This window comes from Rhinatrema bivittatum, chromosome 10, assembly GCF_901001135.1.
Source record: "Rhinatrema bivittatum chromosome 10, aRhiBiv1.1, whole genome shotgun sequence".
Taxonomy (NCBI): Eukaryota; Metazoa; Chordata; class Amphibia; order Gymnophiona; family Rhinatrematidae; genus Rhinatrema; species Rhinatrema bivittatum.
The window spans coordinates 97,314,823-97,339,624 of record NC_042624.1 but is presented as its reverse complement, the minus strand read 5'-3'; the positions used below and the strand labels follow the sequence as shown (position 1 = coordinate 97,339,624).

General features: G+C 41.2%; 1 protein-coding gene across 1 annotated transcript in view; it reads right to left on the bottom strand.

The window, feature by feature from the left end:
• Window positions 1-6,596: 6,596 nt before the first annotated feature.
• The window catches only part of ANKRD13C (ankyrin repeat domain 13C), a 66,558-nt gene continuing 48,352 nt past the window's right edge, over window positions 6,597-24,802 (bottom strand). Inside the window, exons 12-13 of the mRNA XM_029617876.1 lie at window positions 15,495-15,595; window positions 6,597-11,023 (exon numbers count right to left, since the gene is read on the bottom strand). Coding sequence (XP_029473736.1) covers window positions 10,893-11,023; window positions 15,495-15,595 — 232 coding nt within the window. The 3' untranslated portion in view covers window positions 6,597-10,892. The remainder of the gene's footprint in view (window positions 11,024-15,494; window positions 15,596-24,802) is intronic.

The following is a 24,802-nucleotide window of genomic DNA, read 5'->3' as shown; positions in this document are numbered from 1 at the left end:
CCGCTCTCAGGCCGTCAGCTGCCACTAATAAAAATGGCACCGATGGCCTTTGCCCTTACCATGTGACAGGGTATCCGTGCCATTGGCCGGCCCCTGTCACATGGAGGGAGCACTGGATGGCCAGCGCTTTGTCCACCATTTCTGTCTCCCACAGATGGTGGACAAAGAAAAAAAAAAGTAGACAAATTCAGGAGGAAACAAGAAGCTGGATAGCACCGCTTCACTCCTGAGGTGGGTGTCATCCTCCCCACCCCCTCAGCTGAGTGACTTGAGTCTGGTAGCCTTTTTCAGGCATGGGCATATAAAAAAAAAAAAAGAAAGCGGTTGCAGGCCGAGAATGGTTTAGGTGTGAAGGCTTTCGCTCACTTCCACCGTAGCTGGAGACCTGGTCCTGCTTTCAGCCACGGAGGGCCGAGCTCAAGTTAAAAAAAAGCCCTCCAAAACAAACACAAAAACACACCACGTGAAGAAAGGTTAAAGGAAACCTCCCTAGCCTATCTCGTTCTTAGTGGGTCTTTCCTTCCTTGGAGTTGGTGTTCGGCGTCTTCCTGCTTGCGTCTCAGGGAGTTTAGTGAGGTGTGGAGGCAGCGCAGCTTGGCAGGTTGAGCAGCCTTGGACTAGGCCCTGGTCCCAGGCTTGGCATCTTGTGCCACATGGTAGGCCTTGGTGCTTTCATGCACACCTCGCCACGGGATGGTGTAGGGATGGCGTGCACATGCGCGCGCATAAGGCCATGGCCTATTTATGCAGGTACTTCTGCAAGCTGCCAGTGTGCGCATATAGTACACAGATGGCTGAATGTATATTCTGAGTGCATACTTCTCTGCATATCTTATTGAGGCGCATGACAAGCCAGTTCAGCTTGGCACCGGTTTCAAAGAAGTCTAAGTGCTTAGTCATTTGTGCTGCTTACCACCTAAGGGCAATTCAGCCAGGGCTTTCTGCGAGTCTGTGTCAGCACTGCCTGGATGCTTGAGTTGATTTGCCTCCTACTGGTTTTACCAATGTAAGTCCATCCCTTCAGTCAGATGCGAGTAAGACTGTAGGCAACTCAAGAAGGGTGTCGCCTTCGTTGGTTGATCCAATGGCAGAGACGTCTTCAGGAGATACTTGCTCAGAGGATAACAGGTTTGGGCCTATGGGGCCGGGTAGGGATCCAATCTCCTTTTCCTGGGTGGAATTTTTGCAGGGACTCTAGCCTTTTTTTTTTTTACAGCGATGGTAATGCCTCCTAAATTAGGTTTGCATACTAGGGGTCCCTACTTGTCTGCCACCATGTGCAAACACTGAAGGGCATCGGTCGCTGATGGTGTTCGGGAGGATGTGGATCAAGATGACACTCACCATTTCCCCTCTTGAGGAAGGAGAAATACCCCCAGATTTATGGCCACACAGAACTCTGCTCAGTTTCTTTCATAGAGATGAGCTGCAGGTGCAGTCTCAGATTCTGAAGCCGCTTAGGGTAGCTGGGTCGGCTTCTACGAGTGCACATAAGGAGGACCCTATATTGGTCATCTTACACAAAGCATCATGTTTCTTTCCCCTCCTGGATGCAATTCAAGAATTAATTAACCGTGAATGAATTGTGCCAGAGGCAAGCATTAAAGGGGAACACGCTTTGGCAGGGTTGTAGTCCTTGGATCCAAAGGCAAGAGAGCAGTTGCATTTCCCAAAGGTGGATGCGCTGATGTGTTCTGTTACTAAGCAAGCCACTATTCCAGTAGAAGGAGAGGTAGCTCCAAAGGATGCTCAGGATTGAAGCTATCCTTAAGCAAACCTTTGAGGCTCTGGCAATGAATTTGCAAATTGCTTCTTGTTGTTCGTTGGTAGTTTGAGCTAATTTGCGTCTCTCTCAGGAGTCTCAGGGAGCAGGTTCAGATGGCAGAGTGGCAATGGAACCACCTTCTTAGCTGATATGGGCTGTGACCTTGTTCACTCTGCCACCAGAGGTTGCTGCTGTGATAGTGGCGAGGCGGCAGCTGTAGCTGCGAAATTGGTCAGCAGCCACCATTTTTAAGTCAAATCTCACTAGATTGCCCTTTAAGGGTTCTCTTTTATTTGGCAATGAGTTGGAGAAGATGGCAAATAGATGGGGGGAAGGCCAGGTCCCTTGTTTGCCAGAAGATAAGAAGGGGGCATCATTTCAGAAACCTCGCTTTTATCAGAGGTGGGTCCAGATCACATCAGACCAATGGGTCCTGGAAGTGATATGGGATGACTATGCTCTAGCATTACTTCTTCCAGCTGCCTTTATGAATTTTCCATGCAACTCCCCTCAGAAGAGGATGGTAGGCGAGACGACCTTACGGAGGCTATTGACTTAAAAGCCATAATTCCTGTTCCCGAACTGCAAGAATATACAGGCCGCTATTCCATTTATATTATTGTACCCAAGAAGAAGGGGTCTTTTCAAGCCATCTTGGATCTCAAAAGGAGTCAATCTACATTTGAGGGCAACATTTCCAAATGGAGACTGTGAGCTCCATAATAATGGCAGTACAAATCAAGGGAGTACAAATTATATAAAAGAAATAAATATATATAAAAGAAATAAATAATAATACCATACATGTACATATGTTATTCCTATAACCTTTTGTTATATCCTATAACCTTTTGTTCCATGTACTACTGTTATAATATGTTATAATTGTTTTTTTGGATACCATGTTATAATGTAAAATAGGGCGGACTACGCCCTATTCTCTTGGTTATCTGGAAACCGATGTGATATCTCGATTGAATGTCGGTATATAAAAGAAAGAAATAATAAAATAATAAAAGGGAATATCTCAAGTCTCTAGCTCTGACCGAAGCATATCTGCATATTTTCATTCACTGGAAACATCAATGGTTCCTGTGCTTTGCTGTTCTGGGATGTCATTATTAGTTTCAGGCCCTTCCATTCAGGCTGGCCATTGCGCCCAGGACCATCTCCAAAGTCAGGGTGGTTGTTGCGGCCACCTTGTGCAAGGACAGCATCCTGATTCACCAATATCTGGATGACCGGTTGATTTAAGCCAAGAGGGTGGAGGAGAGGCACTGGGCTTCTTGCAGGGTGGTCTCCTTACTGGTAAGTATCTTAAACAGCCCCTCACTTTAGTGAATGTTCTTTGTCTGAGCTCAGTATTCCCTAGTGGTTGGAAGCATGAGTGGTTGATGATTAATAATAATGTTCAAGTATAATCAGTTTGTCCAATTTGGCTTTTCCAGAGAATAAGGGCAAGCTGATGTCAGGGCAGGACTATATATCCATCATGTCAGCTTTTACTCTGTCTCCATCTGCTGGTAGAGGTGCATAACCCACTTGTGGGGGATCAGCCTGCCTTCCTTGGAGAAAAGGAAATTCACCTCCCAGACTCTCTCTTTTGCAGTGCTGACTATCACAAGTCTATCTTTAAAAGAAAAAGGTCTGGTCTCCATATTTTACTGTATTAGCTATTTTTTTTCTCTCACTTGTACTTTTCCCCTTCTGTTTTCCTACCTTCTCCACTTAGTGTTGTCTTCCTCTTTCTTTAATCTTTCATAATTTTTTATTCCTTACCTTTTTAGTCAATGCTTTAGAAAACAGCAGTTTCTTTTTCCTCTTACCTTTCTTTCCTACTCTAGTAACAATCCAAAAATGTATTTGTTTGCTTTTATATACCGACATTCATTGGCATACATCACATCGGTTCACATGGCAACAATTGGAATAGTATGACTAGAGGTCATACTATTTTACATTTAACAATAACTGTGGTTGGAACTAACCACAGAGGATATTTATCCTTGCAATCTCTTTTTAGTTTTTCCCATCACTCTTCTACTTCCCCTCACTTTCCCCACCCAGTTGGTGTACTCAAGAGTCGTTAACTGGATGGGAAAAGCGAGGTTTTAACAAGCCATGGACAAAGCTAAAAGATATGTTTTATTAGGAAAGGTTAAGGTTGAGATTCTGGTACTACATCACTCGCCCGTAGGACACTGGACTGGCTGGGGAATTTAGAATTAAAACTATAATGATAGTTTCTATACACCTAAAGTCATACTAAAAGGGGGGGATGGGGAGTTTATACCTTTTCACACAACAAAAAAATAATTAAAAAAAAAATAAATCAGAGCTTCCCAAGTCCAAGGCACACCCACATTAAGAAAAATGTGTAGCCCACCAACATCCACCAAGCAGGTAGTGTACACAGAGAGGCCTCAAGGCCAAAAGAAGAGCTCAGAAAGCTTTAAAAGTGCCATCAGTCTCTTCCAAATTTTAAGACACAGGAAGAGTGGGGGCAGAGATGCACATGAACCCATCACAATCAACACATTCTTGTGTCAGGGTAGGAGGATCTTCCATACTACCAACATTTAAGCAGGTACAACTGCATTATATAAAGCTGATATCATCAGGGGAGCTGCCAGTTCTTCTCCTGACACAAAGTAATTTAATTCAAAAGTCCAGGTCTCATGCTAGAGCTAGGAAGGGGACGCACACATGACTCATGCTCAGAAAAGCACTCCTATACCTCTAAGAATCACCATCAGTGTTTGTTGCTTTGAGGTGCAGAAAACAGAGGCTGGGCACTGGTCTGAATCTGAACATCAGACAATGGTACCTTGCTATGGCACAGATCTGATTGTTTGGATATTTATTTCAGTGTTTCCCCAAATGCTTTTTTTTTTTTAAACCACTTAAAACAAAATCCAAAACAACTTGGGGGGGGGGGGGGGGCACAGCTAAACTCTTGGCTCAATGAATTATTGGTTATGTACACACACAATCAAATACTAATGATGTGCTCATGGTGTGGGCAGAGCAACATCTGCTAGACATATCCGCCTCCCACATTGCTGTGTAATGCACAGTGTAGACCAGTGTAAAAGTGAGACTGAGGCATAGGAATAATAAATTGCCAATCACATGCCTAATCGTCGCTGAATTATTATCTGTAAACCGAGGTGATGTGACACACGTGCCGCGGTATATAAAAATCTTTAAATAAATAAATAAATCCCTCCAGATAAATATTTTAGATTATTTATCAAACACAATCCTGCACGTTGGGGCAGAGGGTTATTCGGTAATCAATATTTTAATTTTGAAGTATCTCTAAAAGCCTCTCTGTTTGACCTATTCAAAAGTCAGATCCCAAAAGGTGAAAATATCTTTTTAAATAAAGTGTGTGTGTAATTTGGTATTTGTACATGCCAGAGAAAGCTGTAAATCCCTTAGCATTCTGGAAATCAAGTACTTCTGAAAGTTCCATGGAGGCCTATGTTCAGCAGTGATGAATAAATCATTCGTCATGCACCAAAATGTCAATGCACTTGTGGTTGTTAGCAGAATAGGGATTGCACAAATACTCTAGAAAGCAGCAGGCTCTCCCCCTTGCAGACTTCTCTTTTTACCATTGCAGAAGATTTAACAAAATCATATCCTTCCGGTATGGTGAATCGTTAGATGGAGTCTTTGAAAACCTGACCAGTAAGTAGTTATGAATCGGAGGGAGTTTGAAGATAGAGGGGTGATGTTTTGTTGGAGGTGAAATTTGACAAATATTTGTAGAATAACGGAGGATAGTGAAAGAGTGGGCTTATTCAGGATTAAGTCTATCAATATTATTTATAGTGGTTGATGTGCGATAACACATTAAAAATATAGAGATATGTAGAAAGTTAGTTAGTATATGTTACATTATTCTTTTAGAACTGAGAGACGGTAACAAAATAAACGGGAGAAAAAGAATTAAACTTGGAAGTTGGAATTGCGGTAAAGAGAGTATTGAACGATCGCTATACATTATGATGTAAGTAGCCTGAGAGTTTGAGGAGAGGCAGCATATTATAATCAAGTGAATCGTTTAGCAAATGAGTTCATGCTGTATTATTTTTGTAGAACTGTGAGGTGCTAATAAACAAGTGATACGGGACAAATGGAGAAGTAGTTTGAAGCTGATTGTGATGAAAGGAATGCGAGAATAATGTTACATGGGTTGAAGTAAGTAGTTTAATTGATCTCAGATGCTATAGATGTATTTAGTAGAAGTAAAAGTGGTGATATAATATTTTTTCATATTATAGGACACATGAGGACACTTGGTGATAGGGCAGTGATTTATGATCAGGAGCAGTATATGACATCGATGGAATGAAAATCACACAAGAAGATAACCCCTGAGGAAGCCAAGCAGGCAAAACAAGGGTCCTTGTAGAGAATGTGGAAATAGTGATATAAATACTGGATGTATTAGAAAGATACTGATCATATAGGAAATCACACTGATTAGCATTTTATATTAAAAAATAATCAATGAAAATATTGTAATTGGATACTGGGTGGGTATGTGTTTGAGAGGGATGAATGTAGGATATTTTTATGGGGTTTATTTATATGTTGATGTATTAGGGTAATTTTGTATATGTAGTAAGTGTCCAATGTATTAGGTTACAAGATATAACAGTTGTTTAAAAACAATGTGTATGTTTAATACTACTTTATAAATTGAGATGCAATAGAAAATTAAAAATTAAATGCAACAAATTTGATGTTCAGGAAGAAAAGTGAGGACGACCCCTTATTTTGTTGTCACTACTTAAATTTAAGACATTTGAAGTTACAATTAATACAAATTCAGGACTTTATTTAAAAACTGACCAATAAAATAATATCCTTGCAAAAACTGTTTCAGAGAATGCACCCACAGCTTTAGATCTTTTTCCTAACCCAACTCATAACAGTTGTGTTTCTCATAATCATGTAATAAGTACCTGCTATGTACATATTCTTATAATCATGTTCAGGGCTAAAATAATTTATCTGAATTAGTTTCAGACATACATACCATATTTTCATGTTAACAAATGTTACACAAACTGAAAATTACAATATGATATATTTGAGTTAAAAACATGGTAAGTACAAATGGTAAAATGCAAACAGCTTTAACTAAAATTACATTTTTGACATGTACTGTATTCATAAATGCAGAACTCAACTGCATTACAGGACTTTAATGAATGTATTAACTGTTCCAATAACCCTTGTATAAAACAAAAAAGAAAACCACAGGGATTTAACCCTTTTATGTAGGCATAAATCAGCCCCCTATGCAAGGGATTTTATGCTGGCAAGGCCATAGTGTGCTGCATACAAGAACTTGGTCAATGGTTACAATCTCCACTTATGCGAGGGAGAAGGTTCATACATTTGTACTCTGTTGTACACAGTTGAATTTACATTTATGGGTCAACAGCCATCAAAGACAGAAAATGTAATGATTGCGTCTTGTTAAAGAGGGCAAAAGGGAAAGGTTCATTCTCTGTCACAAATGAATGCATAGTTTTGGAAGACCAGTAAGATACTAGGAGAGTCTCAAAAGAAATTGTGGCTTTGCAAAATTCAACAGCAAGGTGATGTAGGTAATTACTTTATGGTAATTTAAAAAAATAAAGCGTAATATTAAGAAGGATTACATCAGATCTCGACTTCGTGTTGAATGGATTTGCCTTCTTACAACTAAAACATAGGCTACCACCATCCAAAATAAATGTAATAAGGGTGTCTGCATCCTTTGGTAATGTGAAACGTTTTCAGAAGAAAGAAGATGCCTCTTCTGTCCCTTCACTCTTCTTTACTTGTCTGGGTTTCAATGGCCTTTGTACATGAATAGGTTCTCCACCGTAGTGCAACAAACAGCTACATACCTACACTCATTTTGCTTTTGAAGAAAGCCATATTCTTTTCAATATTTCAAAAGCCACAGCAAGTAGTAATAGAAATTCCTGCCCTGTAGCAGCTTTGGAAAAAATGCTTTCCTATTACAAAATTACTGCCCTGCAGTTTTCCTGAAGCTATGCTTGCAACATTGTCAGAAATGAAATCAAATGAATGAGATCCAAGTTGGTTTCCCAGTGCATGTGTGGTGTTTACCATTACCACAGATGACATGGGCCCATAAAGATCCAAGTGTCAGGTAGTGTGCAACTCTCCAGGCGTTCAGATATACAACTGGGAAATGTTTGAACAAGACAGGCTTGAGTATTAACTGCCTGCTATGTGAATTTTTGAAATGTAGCCTAATATAGAATTCATCTTTCTTTGAAAGGAAGAAGCCTCAAACTGTAAGGCAAACCTAAAATTGCTTACCTTCCAGTTTGGGTTATAAGTAATTTTAACATTTTCCGATACTCTGATCAAAAAAGGTATTTAAAAATAAAATAATGACAATCTTGGAGACAATATTACATGTCACTCAAGGTATGTGAAGTAAAAGAAAAGTGTGCATTTTAATTAAGAGAATTAAAAAAATTATTACAGAAGGGGCAACTACAGCTTCTGTGCTCACATCTCAACTATGCTCTTTTACTGTCCCCTTTGCTGGCAGAAGCATTACAGCCACTATTTAGCTTCTTTCTAGGCTCAGCTTATTGACTTGAAAATTCCAGTTTCAGCACCTAAAATGCAAAGGCAGCAAAACTCCTCCTCATTTCTGAACCCCAAGTAACATAGTCACGGATGAAACTGAAACCTCAAGTAGGAGGAAGACAGAATTCTGATCAAGCTTGGCCCTGTGCCTGTTTCTGAACTGCTTTGGCTTTACCGAATACACAAAGTGCATGCCCCGCCTGCTGACTTGGCATTTGTGCTGCCTTTCTCTATAGGTAAGAGCAGACCATAGCTTGCAAAACAGAGTTGCAGATACAGATTTTTCTCCTAGATAACAGCTCAGTCCTTCAGGGCTGCAAGTCTTAATATAGCCCCCCCCATCTGTCCCATTCTGAGTGTGTGCCACAAAGAAACAAGTAAATTATGCCAAAACTTATTGATGTTGCAGTACAGCACTCAAAAAGCATTGTGTGCTTGCACTGGGGTGCAGTTCGCTCCAGGACCATAGTGTGATACACGCCTCCAATGTGTGCAAGCACTGGTTCCTCTTCAAAACTTGTTTTCATGCTCCCAAAGTGCACAAACCATCATTATAAGACAGAACAAGCAGGCAAAGTCCATAAAACATCATATTAATTTGGTCCTTCAAGGGCTACAAACCAGATAACTAAAACATGGAAATCTGGTTCACAGATCAAGTGTACATAAATATATAGATGAAAAATATTCACTATGGGGCGGATTTTCAAAGGGTTATGCGTATATTACATGCGTATGACCCGGGGCTTTGAAAAAGGGGCGGTAAGGGGGCTGGGCTCTCCAGGATCCCGGGCCAGCACGCGCAATCTACATCTGCCCGGAGGCAGGTACAACTTATAGGACAAAAGGTAAGGGGTGGTTTTAGGTAGGGGGGGGCAGAGGAAGGCTGCCTGGCTTTGCGTGCGCAAGTTGCATAATTGTACACCCCCTTGCGTGCACCGACCCTGATTTAATAGCATGTGCATGGCTGCGTGCGCATGTTATAAAATCGGGCGTACCTTTTAAAATCCGGCCTTATGTATATCCCAAAAATCAGGCCTGTTTGGGGACCTCATACCCTGGAAGATACAATTTTTTTTTAGTAGTGTTATGGCAGAGTAATGGCTAGGCCAATGACTTTGTTTAGCTGGTTAAAATAAAGTTAACATTTTACAATACAGTCATAAATGAGTTTATATATCACCTTGCTCTTGAATTTGCAAAGTACAAAACACAAATTAATTTCTAAGTCACACCATAGAAAGAATTACAATGTCTCCTCAAGAAATTTCTAAATACCTGTAAGCAAAGATTTCCCATTTAAATTCCAGAACTGACTTTCAGCAGTTACCACTCTTAAGCTCTAGCAATTACCCCGGCCAAGTAACATGGGCACCTTTCCATTAGAAAAAAACCCCTCTAGTTAAATATTTAAATGTCTCTATAGTATAACCACCACTCTATTGCACCATCACTCTTTTCATGGGGTCCAATGTTGTGATGAACAGTAATGCAAGATAACCAGGTGCACTTGCAACCCCCTGCATCAGAGGTGGTGGTCATGGCAGTGTCAAAAAAAAAAAAAAAATCTTAGTATATGAAACTGGTAAAAAGACAACTCCTACACATGAATAGAGTTTAAATATATTTCTCAACAATGTGTAAACAAACAGAAAGGACTTGGAAATGGAATTAAAAAAAGGAAAGAAAGGTATCATTAGCAAGAGGATATTTACATTAACAAAACTGAAAATTAACAGTTCAGATAAAAATATGGCTAGCACCACAATGGATTGCACTAGAGTGCTAAAGGAGGTCACTTATTCCCTGCAGAGTGAGTGAGTGCTATTTCTGAAATGTATTGCAATGTGTGGAAATGCAATGGGTTTACCGAGTTACCATTTGGTTCATTCATCTACAGCAAATGCATTCCTTCTAAGTTTATACATGTTCAACTACCATTAAGATTACCGAACTATACATAATGTTACAGTTTACAAGTTACGAAAAGTTTGAAGGTTTACTTGTGAGGTCATCTTAAATGAATGGTCAGATTTTGAAAAGGCAAAGAATCTAAGACTTTTTTTTTGGGGGGGGGGGGGGGGGGGGAGGGGACAGGGTGTTTACAGTAAGTGATGGTCCATGAGTACATGGTATTTTATAATCACAAAATAAGGTATGTTGCCAAAATAAAATTAAATTACAGAGGTGATGGCACCCAGCAGCCATTTTTTCAATAAGTACTCCTTTAGTGTAGGGAAGTGCCCACCAATTCTCGGTTCCTAATGGTACTGTACTTTGACACATTGTACAACTTGCCATACTCCGGAGACCGTTTTCCCTCTTACAGTGCACTAGTGTACACTGCCTGCTCCCTTTTCTTCTGAAGAAACTAAGGTTTTGTCTTTTCCATTTTGACCCACGTGAGCAGGAATAGTTGCACAGTACTATTTGCATCCACTTTCTTTAAGTGTGGAATGCTAATGTTAATCTTCACCAATATTCGGTGAAGTCATAGATCAGGAAAACGACTTGGATCCTCTTTGTAGTCATCAGGTATAGTGAAGATGGAATCATCAAACTCATCGTAACGAAACTCTTGAAAAGTCACAGTGGCTGTGATAGTAGGAAAGACGGGTATATCTAGAGAAGAGAAAAAAAAAAGGATAAGAGTCAATAGGTTTTAGTAAAAATGGATTGAAAATAGTAGATGTCCAACAAGGACCATTAGGGTTACCCAGACTTCCCTTCCTGAACTACCCTAGTTAGTGATATCTCTAAGTTGTCTGTTATACAAATTTGAATGCTTATACTGCTCTAAGCTGTGACCATCACTCTTTCTTGCTGTTACTCCCATGCACTGCCTGCCTACTCTATTTTGTCCTTAGCTGGCAAGTGTAGCCAAGTCCATCTACAGCCTGTGCAAGGAAATTTGTCACTTCCCTGGATTATATCTGAGGCAGGTACCGAAGCCTTGCTGCCACATTTCATGTTGCTTAACATGGTCTCTTTTTTTCAGGTGCTTGATAAAGCCACAGTACTAGGCTGTGCAAATAAGCTTTGTCATCTCCCTTTTTCCCTTTCTACTGTTTCCAATAATTGAGCATATACGCTTCCATACCCAGCGCAACATCCAGGACCCACTCCCTACACACAATTTCTTTCATCCGACCATTTCCACACTGGTTTCTACCACTGTCCTCCATGTCTACCTCTGCTGGTAGGCTATTACAGACATCTTCCACTGAACCAAAGTAGTACTCATATTTCCTCAGAGTTTTTCTCCTGTCCTTTAATTTATTTGTTTGAAGGAAAACATGTCCTCCTTATATTTTATTGAAACCTACTAAAACCCATCTTCCTTGGTTTTCCCCTGCAAGTATATTTTGATTGTCTTAAGACTCGTTCTATAGGGTTTGTGTTTCAGGCCCTGTATCATTTTAGTAGCTCTTTTCTGAAGAGCTACTAAAAGGCCTTGAGAACTAACATAGTTCTCGAAGCAGGGGTCTCACTAATGGTGTACACAAATGCGAGACTGCCTCTGTTTCCTGCAGGTAATACCTCTCCTTTTGTATTCAAGCATACTGGTAGCTTTTCCTGCTAAGTTATTTACAAATGATCTATGCATCTTCACACCATGATAACGTGGCAGGAAAAGCTACCAGCATGCTTGGATACAAAAGGAGAGGTATTACCTGCAGGAAACAGAGGCAGTCTCGCATTTATGTACACCATTAGTGAGACCCCTGCTTTGAGTACTCTTAAGTTGTGGAGGCCTTTGAGGACATTGAAAGGATGGAAAGTTCAGAAAAAAAGAGCTATTAAAAATGAAACAGGGCCTGAAGAGGAATGGTTTGTTTGACCAGCCATCCCCACTGGTCACCTTATTTGTAGGTGAGGCTGGGTATGCAGCATAGAGGTCCATGATGGCATTTGTTTCCTTCCCTGGACATGTTGACTGTTCTGGTGTGACGCTAGGCTTTTCTTTTTTTACCCCTAATTTCTTGTTCAGGGCTCAGGTTCTGATGCATGCTTCTGTGACCTCCCTGGACACCAGGGGGTTAACGAGGGGTGATAGTGGTTAATGTATGTGGGTCCATCCACCTAGTCCAGATTTGTAGTCAACCGGGTGGTTATGAGGCCTGTCTTAGCTCTTGGGTTGCAGGGATGGGGAATTTGGGGGGGGGGGGGGGTGTACGGACTTAGCGGGTGTTTTGGTTGTTGGGGTGTAAAAGACATACGGGTACTGGGAACAGAGTACATGGTGTTTATCTTGGTAAACTATTCTGGTTTGACCTCAGGAACACGGTGTACATAGGTACATTGCCCGGGCTCTCTAGGATAGCTGGGAGCAGTCCCTGCAATCCGCTGTTAAGGCGCTAGCTGGAGTTAAGAGTCCGGGACTAGACGGCTACCCCATCAACATCTATAAAAAGTACCTGGCCAAGTTCCTTCCCTTTCTATCACAGGTATTCAATCCGGCTAATGAACAGGGTGGGGATTTGGCTACTATGATTGATGCTACAATTATCTTGCTCCACAAGAAGGGCAAGGATCCATTGGAATGTGGCACCTACAGGCCCATTTCATTATTAAACTCGGACATAAAGATATTAGCAAAAATCCTGCAGTTAAGGATGAAATATTTTATGTCCAACTTATTCATCCTGATCTAACTGGATTCATTAAAGGAAGGGTCTCTACTCAAAATACCAGATGGGTGTTTAATATCATTCATAAGGCCCGGCATCAGGGTACTTCAGGGGTACGGATCTCCTTGGACACCGAGAAGGCCTTCAATAGGGTCTCATGGCCTTTCATTTTGTGACCCTGAGGGCAAGGGTTTTCCTGAGAAGTTTCTGGCTTGGATAGCGGTTATGTATAAAAACCTAGGGCAAGCTTGGTTCTTAATAAGGGCTTGTCATTTATAGCAATACAGTGGGGCCCCTGTCAGGGGTGTTCTCCCTCTCCTCTCCTTTTTAATATCGTAATTGAGTCTCTTGCTGAATCAATTAGATCTCACCCAATCATTCAAGGTTTTTGGGTGGGTGCTAGGGTTCACAAGCTGACGCTTTATGTGGACGACCTCCTTTTGTTTATTTCGGATCCAGAGACTTCAGGCTTGGCTTTTTTTTTTTTTTTTTTTTTTAAAAGAGCAGGTGGCACGTTATGGGGCACCATCAAGCTATAAATTAAACTATGACAAGTCTGAAGTCTTTCCCTTAAGCCCTGGGGCAAGAGTGCCTACCTGTTTTGCAGATATGCACCTGGTCCAAACGGGATTTCTACACTTAGGGATTTTTATTCCTAGAGACCTTAAAGCCCTACTTCAGAAGAACGTGGACCCATTATTTGTTGATACAAAACATCTTAGGGACTGGGATGATATCCCGATCTCCTTGGCAGGCCGCATTAACCTAATTAAAATGGTTATTTTACCCAAGTTTTTATGTTTTTCAACATGTTCCTTGTCTTATTAGGGATTCATTATTTCAGGAATTACATAGTCAAATTGGGGAAATTCATCTGGAAATATAAGCAAGCGAGAATTAAAACCGAGCACATTATGGTTGCCTAAATGGCATGAGAGAATGGCATTGCCTAATTTCCGTTTACACTAGTGGGCATCTCGGTTGGCGGGTTTGGTGCATTGGTTCAATGACAAGAATTCAGGATGGCTGCCTATAGAAAAAGAACAGGTGGGGGTGGTCAATTTACCGGTCCTTCTGTTTTTGCCCTCATTTCCTGTGGGTAGATGAGCGTGTAGGTCTAACCCCGCTTATAACCCATACTCTGCAGGTGAGGTGACAGGCAGTCCGGTTTGTGGGGCGTGGGAAGAACAATCTTTCGCCATGGTCGCCAATCTACCACAATCCTATGATTTCTGGCTGCACATTCCCCCTGGCTCAGGCTGGATGGCCCAGTTATGGCGAGATGAGGGGGTTTCTTCCCTTTCAAGAACTGGTGGAAGAATTTGCGTTGCCTGTATCCGCATGTTTTTTTTATTTATAGATCAGGCGGGCACACTTCCCTTGCACAGTCCGCTTCATCCTCTGGATCATATGGAATCCTATTTTTGTGGTGGTAGTGGAACAATTAAGGGGATTACCAAAATATACTGGGGAGCATTACTGCAGGAGGATGTGTATGCCATGCTCTTGTTGAGTGCTGGAACAAAGATTTGGGAATTTCTTTAACAGAGAAAGTGTGGAAAAGGATATGGGCTTCTACTCACAAGCTATCTATATGCTGTTGACGGGCCGAGTTAGGGGTGCGGTTGTTACACAGAACCTACTGCACTCTGGTTTCTCTCGCAACCTTACTCCCTGGGTATAATACTTCCTCTGTTGGCTCCTACATTCATATGTGGTGGTCTTGCCCCGGGCTGGCATAGTTCTGGGAGGAAGTAGCAAAGGAGATCGCAGATATTTTAAACTCTGAGTTCCATTTGCTGCCTAAACTGGGCTTATTGGGGGTTTGGCAGGAGTCTCTTGTACCTGTCAAACTTAGACCTCTGACTGGGCAGCTCCTTTTGGCTACTAGGTTCACTATTGCGACCTCCTGGAAAGCCAATCCAGACCTGGGGCATTGGAAGACCCAGGTTCGAAATATAATGGATATCGAATGATTAAGGTTTGAGGTGCTTAACAAAGGTTTCAAATTTAGTCAGAGATGGGGCCTATACCTCGACCATTACAGTATTGACTAAGTTCCAGAGGGCTTAAATGAGAGGAAAGGTTCTTGCTATGTTTGGCCATCTGGACTTGTACACTGCTCTGCCATTTTTCTTTGTAATAGCCCTGTTTTTGGTTTATTGTTATTTCTGATTGCTGAGTTTTGTAGGCCCGAAAATGGTTAAAGAAAGTTATACAAAAAATAATTCATGTGTATTTTTTTTTTTTTACATAATCATTTAGTAAGATCTTTATTCTTGTGGTCAAAATCATTCCTCACTACAAGGAATGCGGATTTATAGATTTAAGATATCTAATTTCCTTCGCAAAATCAAAAGGAAGCTAATTAAAAGCATGACTCTTGGAGATGAAAGTTTAAATGTAACAGTTCAGAAGTTTGCTACTGCTAACAAATAGATAAAATCTGAAAAGCAGGTTACCTAACTTTACAGGAAAACCTGGTGGAAGCTTCAGCTGAACAAATTCTCGAAGTTTGTTAAAGTGCTTAAAAGGTGCAATTACTTCTAAAACATTCAATAACCTGAAGAGGATTAAAAGAGAGGAAAAGTGCATTATTAATAAAAATGTACATTTTATCATCAACTTTGTTTTCAAAACAAAAGCACAGGTTGGGGAAGCAACCACTTCTGAGCTGCTGCAATACCTAGCTTAGACGTGAACGCTTGGAACTGTGGCATTATTCAACTGTTTGGCTTGTAAAGGGAGAACTAAAATTAAAATCAAGAGGCGGCCATTTTCAGTCCCTCAATGCAGTTTGTAGGTTTGCAGATCTGTAACCTAATTTTTATAAGAAAAACGCCCCACAAAGTTTCCTCTCAAAAAGGCTCTGGGGCAGACTCTGCAAATTACACACACCGATTTTACACTGAAATCTCCTCACGTCCTTCCCCCTACAGACAAAACTAGGTATGTTATGAAACTGGAAGGAGACCATTTTCAGAAGCAGTTTTTATGCAGGTACACATAAAAATCTATTAAAATTGTCCTCCTGGTATATTTGCAGCTGTAGGAGAATGCCATTTCATACATGCCCACAGGCATTCCAGTACAGCTCCCATCTGTGGTGTTCAGCGACTTTGAACACATTTAAAGTCTGATGATATTCAGAAATATGAACAACACTGGTTTATAAAGTACAAATGAGAGCTGTAGTGATCACGGAGGGTCCTCGAGGGGCACAAACGTCCAAGGTTTTTAGGATATCCCTAACAAATATGCATGCCATAAATTTGCAAAGAATGGAGGCATGCAGCTCTCATATGCATATATACTAAATGATATCGCAAAAAAACTTGTGACCTACGAGGATCACCTGTAAGTTAGAGCAATGGTTCTTGACTCAGTCCTTGGGACATATCCAGCAGGATTCCCAAATGAACACACGAGAGGTTTACATGCATTGCCTCCACTGTATGCAGATCTTTCAGGCATATTCATTGGGGAATCCTGAAAACCAGACTGGCTAGGTGTATCCCAAAGACTGGGTTTAGAACCACTGTATTAGGCTCTCTCAATATGTCAAATGAATGGCCAAGTAGAACATCAAATAGGGAGAAAAGAATAGCATCTTCAGATAAAGTTGGCAATACTGTATAATTCCCAGAGGCAGATAATTCTGTCAAAAAACAGACTGTCAAATATTTACAATTTTGTTTTCTTTTGCAGGCAGACACTTTCTTCATCAACTACTATGAGGATGGTAGATATATCGATATATCTATCTATATCTATATATCTATCTATCTTCAAAATTTACAATAGAGAAAACAAACCTCTCTAAACAGTTATAAAGAACAAATCAGTGATATCCTGAAAGGAAAGTAAACACTACAGATAGAACAGAGCCCACAGTTTAAATCTCCAAAGAGCTACTGGGAACAAGATCAAGAAAAAAATCTTCTTAAACTGAAAACAAAACTGATAATAAAAATTGTCAAGATGACAAAACCCCAAAAGGAAAGTTGCCAACACAAGAAAACAGATCAAGTCAGATCAATAACTATTAGAGATGTGAATCGGGTGCCGGAATCGGTTCCAGTATCGTGGACCCGCGGGATGGTTTTTTTTTTTTGGCTGTCCCGAGCCGAAAAAAAAAAAAAAAAAAAAAAAAAAAAACACAAAACAAAACCCACCCCGACCCTTTAGATCTAATTTACAATCTCCCACCCTCCCGATCCCCCCCAAAACTTGTCTAAAGTCCCTGGTAGTCCAGCGGGGGTCCCGAGAGCAATCTCCCACTCTCGGGCCGTCAGTTGCCAGTAAACAAAATGGCACCGGTGGCCCTTTGCCCTTACCATGTGACAGGGGCCGACAAATGGCACCGTTAGCCCCTGTCACATGGTAGGAGCAATGGACAGCTGGCGCCATCTTAAAAAATGGCATGGACCATCCATTGCTCCTACCATGTGACAGGGGCCAGCCAATGACACCGATAGCCCCTGTCACATGGTAAGTGCAAAGTGCCACCGGCGCCATTTTGATTAGTGGCAGCCGACGGCCCGAGAGGGGAACATCATTCCCGGGACCCCCGCTGGACCACAGGGACTTTAGGCAAGTTTTGGGGGGGGGGGGGATAAAAAGAGGCGCTAGGGACACTAGTGCATTCCTAGCACCTCTTTTTTGACAGCAGATGCTCAATTTCATCGGCGTCTGTTCTCGAGCCCGCTGACAGCCACGGGTTCGGAAACCGGCAAAATTGAGCGTCTGGTTTTCAACCCGCAAGCTGCGGGCCTATTTCAAATTTTTTTTTTTTTTTTACTTTTTTAAACTTTCGGGACCTCCGACTTAATATCGCCATGATATTAAGTCGGAGGGTGCACAGAAAAGCAGTTTTTACTGCTTTTCTGTGCACTTTCCCAGTGCCTGGAGAAATTAGCGCCTACCTTTGGGTAGGCGCTAATTTCTGAAAGTAAAATGTGTCACATTTTACTTACTGAATCACGCAGGAATACCTAACAGAGCCATCAACATGCATTTGCATGTTGCGGGCGCTATTAGGTTTGGGGGGGGCGCACTGTACTGTATCGGCCTGTATGTGAGTGACCCATCAGAAAATCCCTGGGCTGGTCAGGTTCAAAGAATACAGTTATCATTCATATATTTAACGCAACATTTACTAGGTGACTTCAGAACATATCGGGCACCTAAACTTAGGACCCTCTCTCTCATTGTCAGAAATTCTTTTCTGCAAATTTGCTTTAATTTCACAAAATCCGGGTAAATCCAAATTTGTGCTCCATGAAACAAGGCTAACCTGTTCCTTAGGAATAATTTTAATACATTATTTCGATCTGTAATGAAAGCGAATGAAACTAACATGACTTCCTTTCAACTCTAACAACTCCGATATAGCCAAAGTATCACTCCCCTGATCTTCTCTTTGGGGTGTATAGTATACCTTAGTACAAACAGGTAAATGGGTTTCAGGTATTTTTAAAACCTGTTTCATATATATTTTAAATAGTTAAACCGGGGAGATCTTTCTAATCACCGGAAAATGTATTACTCTTAGATTCAATATTCTGAGAATGTTTTCCATTCTCTCCATTCTTTTCTCTAAGGCAAGGTCCGTCTTGATAATATTTTGTTGTGTATTTTCAATTCTGGATATTCTTTGTTCATGTTCTTCAATCTTTTGATTAAATGTTCCGATCAAGGAATTGTTAATCATCGTTTGATTCTTAGCTTCCACTGTAGTGTTAGCAAGGGATTTCAATGTAGTTTCAATAGCCTTCAGGGCAGACCAAACGTTCCCCCAAAGTAATCTTTTTAGGCTGACTGAGATTAATACTCAGAGTCAGTGACTCTGTATGGCCTTCTCTCGCTTCCCCCGAGGTACTCGGCTGCAACATGCCTTCCGTTGTTCTCATAGGCTTTGTCTGATTCCCTTCTCCTAGGGAGCCAGACCTCTGCACAGCTCGAGCGTCTCCGCTTCCTAGAGCTCTCACTCTTTCTGCTCCAGCATCGGTTTCAACCCGATCCACCTCCTCGAGCTCTCGATGGTATCTGCTCGGGGCTCCTGCTGTTCCTGTAGACTCCTCGCTCTGTGCGGGATGTGCCGGCCTGATCGGCTCGCCAGGGCTCAGCGTGACGTCCAGGGTCAGGGGGAGTGTGCTTGCTCCTCTGCATTCCCCCCCAGTGACCAGCCATTCTGGCGTTTGAGCTGCTTCGAAGAAGCCCTCTATACGTCTTTGAAAGGGGTCTACGTCAGGTAAGCTTGACAAAGCTACCCTAACTCTCCCCTTCCTCTTTGTATGGGGCATTATCTCCGAAGAAAAAAAAGTTTTTAGGTAGAAGACGCGAAGAGCCTGCTTCTTCTGTGTCCTGACGGGCAGCCATCTTGCCCCCCCCCTTTTTTTTTTTAAGTGAAAAAACTTCTCAGAAATAAACAATTTTTCCAGTGACTCAAAGTAATAAGATACATTCAGCAACAATTTTTTTCACCGATTACAATCAGAACACAGCTTTATGTTAGTTATATACTCTCTGCACACAAACCTTCTTCAGTCTTCGCATCGTCTTATTTGTGGTCTGTTGCTCTGGGAAAGAAAACACGAGCCTTATCCTCCACCTTGGCAAGTGCAGTAGTGGACACTTGGATTTTGCAGATCAATGCAATCAATGCAGGTTTAATTGGCCTGGTCAGATTATTGGCAGGATGTAGTTTTCATCTGATTAGTCAGTCCATCGATCAACTGCTCTTTCAGCCGAGTAAGGAACAGGTGCTGTCTTTCAAAGTAATCTGCTGTTCCAAGCAGGATGACTTCTAACTCCAATACAACTGGCAACTGCACCAACTCCAATAACATTGAAATCATCCTCAGTCACTTGTTTGTTTTGAGTTTGCAAGCAGTCATGTGTACTAAGTGATCCAGGTTGTCCACCCCACCTTTAGTTGTTATAGTCCATAAGAAGTGGTTTTCTTTCCATTACAACCACAGACATGTCATAATGCATTATATATATATATATAGCAACATTACTGTCTTAGACTTCATAGACACATGATACAAAGGTGAGATCTCCATCAAAGCAAAGATGAATGAGAATTTTGTCTTTTGATCAGGCTGTATTTCATTTGGCATGTCAGTCTTATTTCTCCTGACGACGACCAGGTAGGTCAGGTTTTCACTTAAATTTTCTGCTAGGTCTGTGCCTTCTTGATTTGTATCAAGGATGAACAAGCTTCTGTACAACATGGCTACCTATGTGTGCTGTTTCCTCTCCAGCTTGTTTGCCCAAGCAGATATCTCCATTCAGAGAAAAATGTTGTTACATTATAGCGCCAACAAATCTTGATGCTATTTTTTGAGGGCTTGCTAGGCATATACTGTCTAAAGAGACAGTATATGCTCATCCACAGTCAGGTGTATCCTTGGCACATAACATTTTTTAAGTTCCTCCACAATGTCCACACATTGTACAAAGCAGAAAACACATCCATAGCTCTCTCCATTCCTCCTTCAAATCATCATCATCAACATGAGTGCACAGATTTGCTGGAATCTTTCCAGACTCAATATAGCACAAAAACAAGGACAGCATGTGGAAGCACAACTGTTTCAGGATTTTACAACCTCCATGGAACAAGCCACTCAAAATGGAGGCAGTTTATGCATGCCTTCAGTTTAGTATCACCCAGCTGATTCCATGCTTTTGTGTTGTCAGGATTATTTTCATTCCACTCCCTGAACTTATGCTCTGCTCCCTGTTTCTCACAATTAGTGACAAAAAAATATCAAATAGGCCAAAAGTTTCTAAAATATTGTCTCTCCAGCTTGCTCATGTTGGCCCATCTCATTCATGTACAATGTCTCTGGTTGCCATCTTGCTACACACCTGCTAGAGAGATTTTTGCCCCAACCCTCCATTTCTGCCTCTCATGGTGGCAACATCCAGATATTCTCAGAGAGAGTGGTGGCTGTGGTGGCCGTGGTTCCCTGGACTATGAAGCTCTAAGTCTAACTCTACCATGCCAGCCACGGGATGCTCCTCTTTCCTGTACCATTGGAGGACTTGGCATCTTGGCTGGATGAACGTTTTTATGGTCAATATGATCATTCGGTTCAAAGCAGTCATCACCCCCTGGAAGAAAGTCTGCATCATCATCACTGGAATACCCCTCAAATGATGAAATCACTATCATCTGTAAAAAATAGATTATTTCTTCAGACGTGCAGCTCTAATTCCTTGACATCTCGGACTATAAGGAAAAAAAAATCATAATAGAATAATGAAATATAAAAAAAAATAGGGCACCACTGTCCCTCTTCCCCCATTAAAATGGCAATAAGCCAGAATAGGACAGGATTTCCACCCACCCCTGGAGAGTGAAAGCAGAAAGACATTACCCCCCCTTCAAGCCATAGCAGAAAAGCAATCAGAAGAACTTACTGTTGAGGCAGAATCCACTGGTTCTAAGATCTGTCTTCTTTCTGTATAGATCGCTCCTCTGTTCTAGCATGTACTGAGGCGAATAAGCCCAAACTTATATGCATGAGGAAAAAATGTATGTAATTTTCTCTCTTTTTTTTTTGAGAAGTCCGAGGTGATGACAACTTCCTGGAAACAGGAATGTCATTATGAAGCTAATGTTGATATCTTCCAAAGTGTTCAAACACTCAAGGAGAGGCTATAATGAAAATCTGATGGCACAGGTGACAGAGTTCAGATGAGACCATAAAGTCTAGAGGATGTGAATGAAGAGAAGAGGCATGGGGGTGGCTTGCGGGAATGACAGCTACTACCTGGAGATTAATATCCTTATTCAATAAACATACACACGGTTAATGCGACACCAACATTGTGCTCTATGCTTCAACAGAAAGAAGAAATGTGGAAAAAAGGATTTGCTTGGTACGGCGGTTACTACCCAGAATCAATTAAGCCTGATACTTCACTTGGAATATATATCCAACGCAGCTCTCTGCTTCAACAGCAGGGGGGATGAAGAAAAGATGATTTATATTCAGACAACAACCAATAAGGACTGAACTGCACAGGCTGGGTAAACAAGCGTGGGAGTAGCTTGCTTATTACAGCGGTTACTACCCCTAAACAATTAGCAAGATACTTCACTTAGATGCAGCACCAGCACTGCTATCTATATTGATGGCGGGGGTGGAAGGGAAATAGAACCAAAGGTTACTTTAAGGGCCAAGAGTAACAGCTAAGTCTGAAAGAAATAAGTGTGAAAGCTTGCTGGGCAGACTGGATGGGCCCCGTTTGGTCTTCTTCTGCAGTCATTTCTATGTTTCTATGAGATTAGTAGTGGTTTAGAAGCAGAAAAGCAATATTTTATTTCCTGCACAAAAGGCACTTTGCTTCCAAGTTTATGTTTTGCTAAATGTTATTTATTTTGTGTGTTAGTTACTAGTATTTCTGCTGTGTGGCTGGTAGAACTTAAAGGTTTGCTGATCTAGTAAAAGTTAGTCCTAAGATCTCTCTTTATTGCCAAATTGTAATGTGATTTTTGCTTGCATTTAGTTTGTTATTTCTAATTGTAAAGCTGCGAATGACCACCATTTGTATGTTATTTTAATATTACAGTAAACCACTTTGTCTGAATTTTGTATTCAAAAAGGCATTTAATAAATCCAAGTAGTAAATAAATAAAATACACAAAGCATAACAAAACTTAGGATAAGTGAACTCTGAACACATCCTGACCCACAGGTCACCCCCAAAAAGCATGCCATATCATCTGAAACCAGAAGTATAATTTTGGTTGGAATACTGGGTGTTACTGAAGTTAACCCGTTTTGGGAAAAATTATTTAGGCGAGCATAGAGCTGGACTCCCTATTTCATTTGGACTCCACCAGTTTTTCCAAGTGCAGACTTGGAGGTATGGTGTACTGGGAAATCAGTGACAAATACCCAAAAGGTCAAAATTTTAGAAACAAAAGCAAAGTATTCACCTTTTAGGCCACAGAGGTCCTGCAGTTGGGGTTAATATAGATAGAAACTTAAGAAATGCCATACTTGGTCCATCCAAAGGTCCATCAGATCCAACCTGTCTCCAAGCGTGGCCAACCAAGACACAGGTATCCAACAGGATTCCAAAGAATAGGTCCAATCCTTGCCCATAACCAGGGATAAGCGGTAGTTTTCCCCGAGTCTACACGGCTAATAGATGAAAAGTCCATAAACCACTAAGAACTTGTCTAAACCCTTTTTAAACTCAGTTACACTAACTGCTTTCACCACATCCTCTAACACCACATTCCACAGTTTAATTTTGCAGTGTGTGACAAAATATTTTCTCCAATGTGCCATAAATGCTACCTATAAGCTTCATGGAGTGTCCTCTGGTCTTAGTATCATAAGAAAAGTAAAATAACCATTCCCTGTTTATCCATTCCCTCCATTCATGATTTTAAAGACCTCTATCATAGCCTTCCTCACAGGGAAGCAGTTTCATGTCCTTTATCACTGACTGTCCTATTCTATTTTTTCCAGTTCTTCTCTCTCTCATGAGATGGGACAACCAGCACTGATTTATATCCTCAGTTGTATTTTCCATTCCTAATACTTCTAAACTATGTTTTTGCTTTTTTGACCGCGGCCACACACTGAGCTGATGATTTTAAAGTATTGTCCATAATGATTCCAAGATCCTTTTCCTGGATGGTGATACCTAATATGGAACCCAGAACTATGCATCTATAGTCTGGATTATTCTTCCCTATGGGCATCACTGTGTACTTGCCCACAATTTATTTATTTATTTACATTTTGGCACTATTCTCTCAATTTTCCTTTTAAGAGAAATATTGTCCTTAACCAAACTGGTAGTGTTCGCTTGTAAAGCCAAAAAAAACCCCCAACCAACTATCTTCCAAAGCTCCCAACTGTTTACAACTACCAGTAAACTACTTTTGCACTAAAAAAAAAAAAAAAAAAGGGCAAACTAGATTCTACTAAAAAGAAAATCAATCTTAGTGGAAGCCATGGGCTCCATTTTACTTCCACCTTCCATGGCAACTCCTGAGTAACTGAGGTGGATCCAGCTTTGCTGCTGCTATGGAAGGCCTGACAAAACCCAGGCAGGTGCAGTCTTCCTGTGTGCTGCCAGCCCCTATAGCTGCATCACATCTCCGGGATTAGAAGTAGGCAAAAGTGCCACAGACTAAACGGAATTTGATAAAAATTGATCCAGACAAAGCATATCTTCCAGAAGCATCTTAGGCACCTTGAATAGGCTACACCAGCCTAGGTGTTTGCTCACCAGCAGAGTCTCATCATTGTCTTCTACCAATGTTACTATGCCCATACCACCCCTCTTAAGCTCCCTATTAGGTTCTGCATACAATTCAAGCTTTTCTTACTCACATGCAAGTGCTTTCATCCTGCAGCTCCTCATTACCTCTCCTCCCTTATCTTTCCCTACACCTAGCCTCACGAATGCCGCATATCAGGCAAGTCACTTATCCAAGCACCTCTCCATCGCCAATGCCAGTGCTTTCCACCTTGCTGCTCCATACGCCTGGGAGAGACTTCTGAATTTGGTCTGTCATGCTCCATCTCTGGCCTCATTTAAATGCATCCTGAAAACAGCAACCTCAAAGATAGGTTAAGTCTCAACTCCTGGTTCTTCTTTGGTTTTATTTACAAAATATTTGTATTCTGCATTCACTACCAAATACGTTGTTCGAAGTTTCATTTTCTTTAATAAATGAAGCTCCCTAATTCTATTTGTCCTCTTTGTCTGTCTTGAATAGATTGTA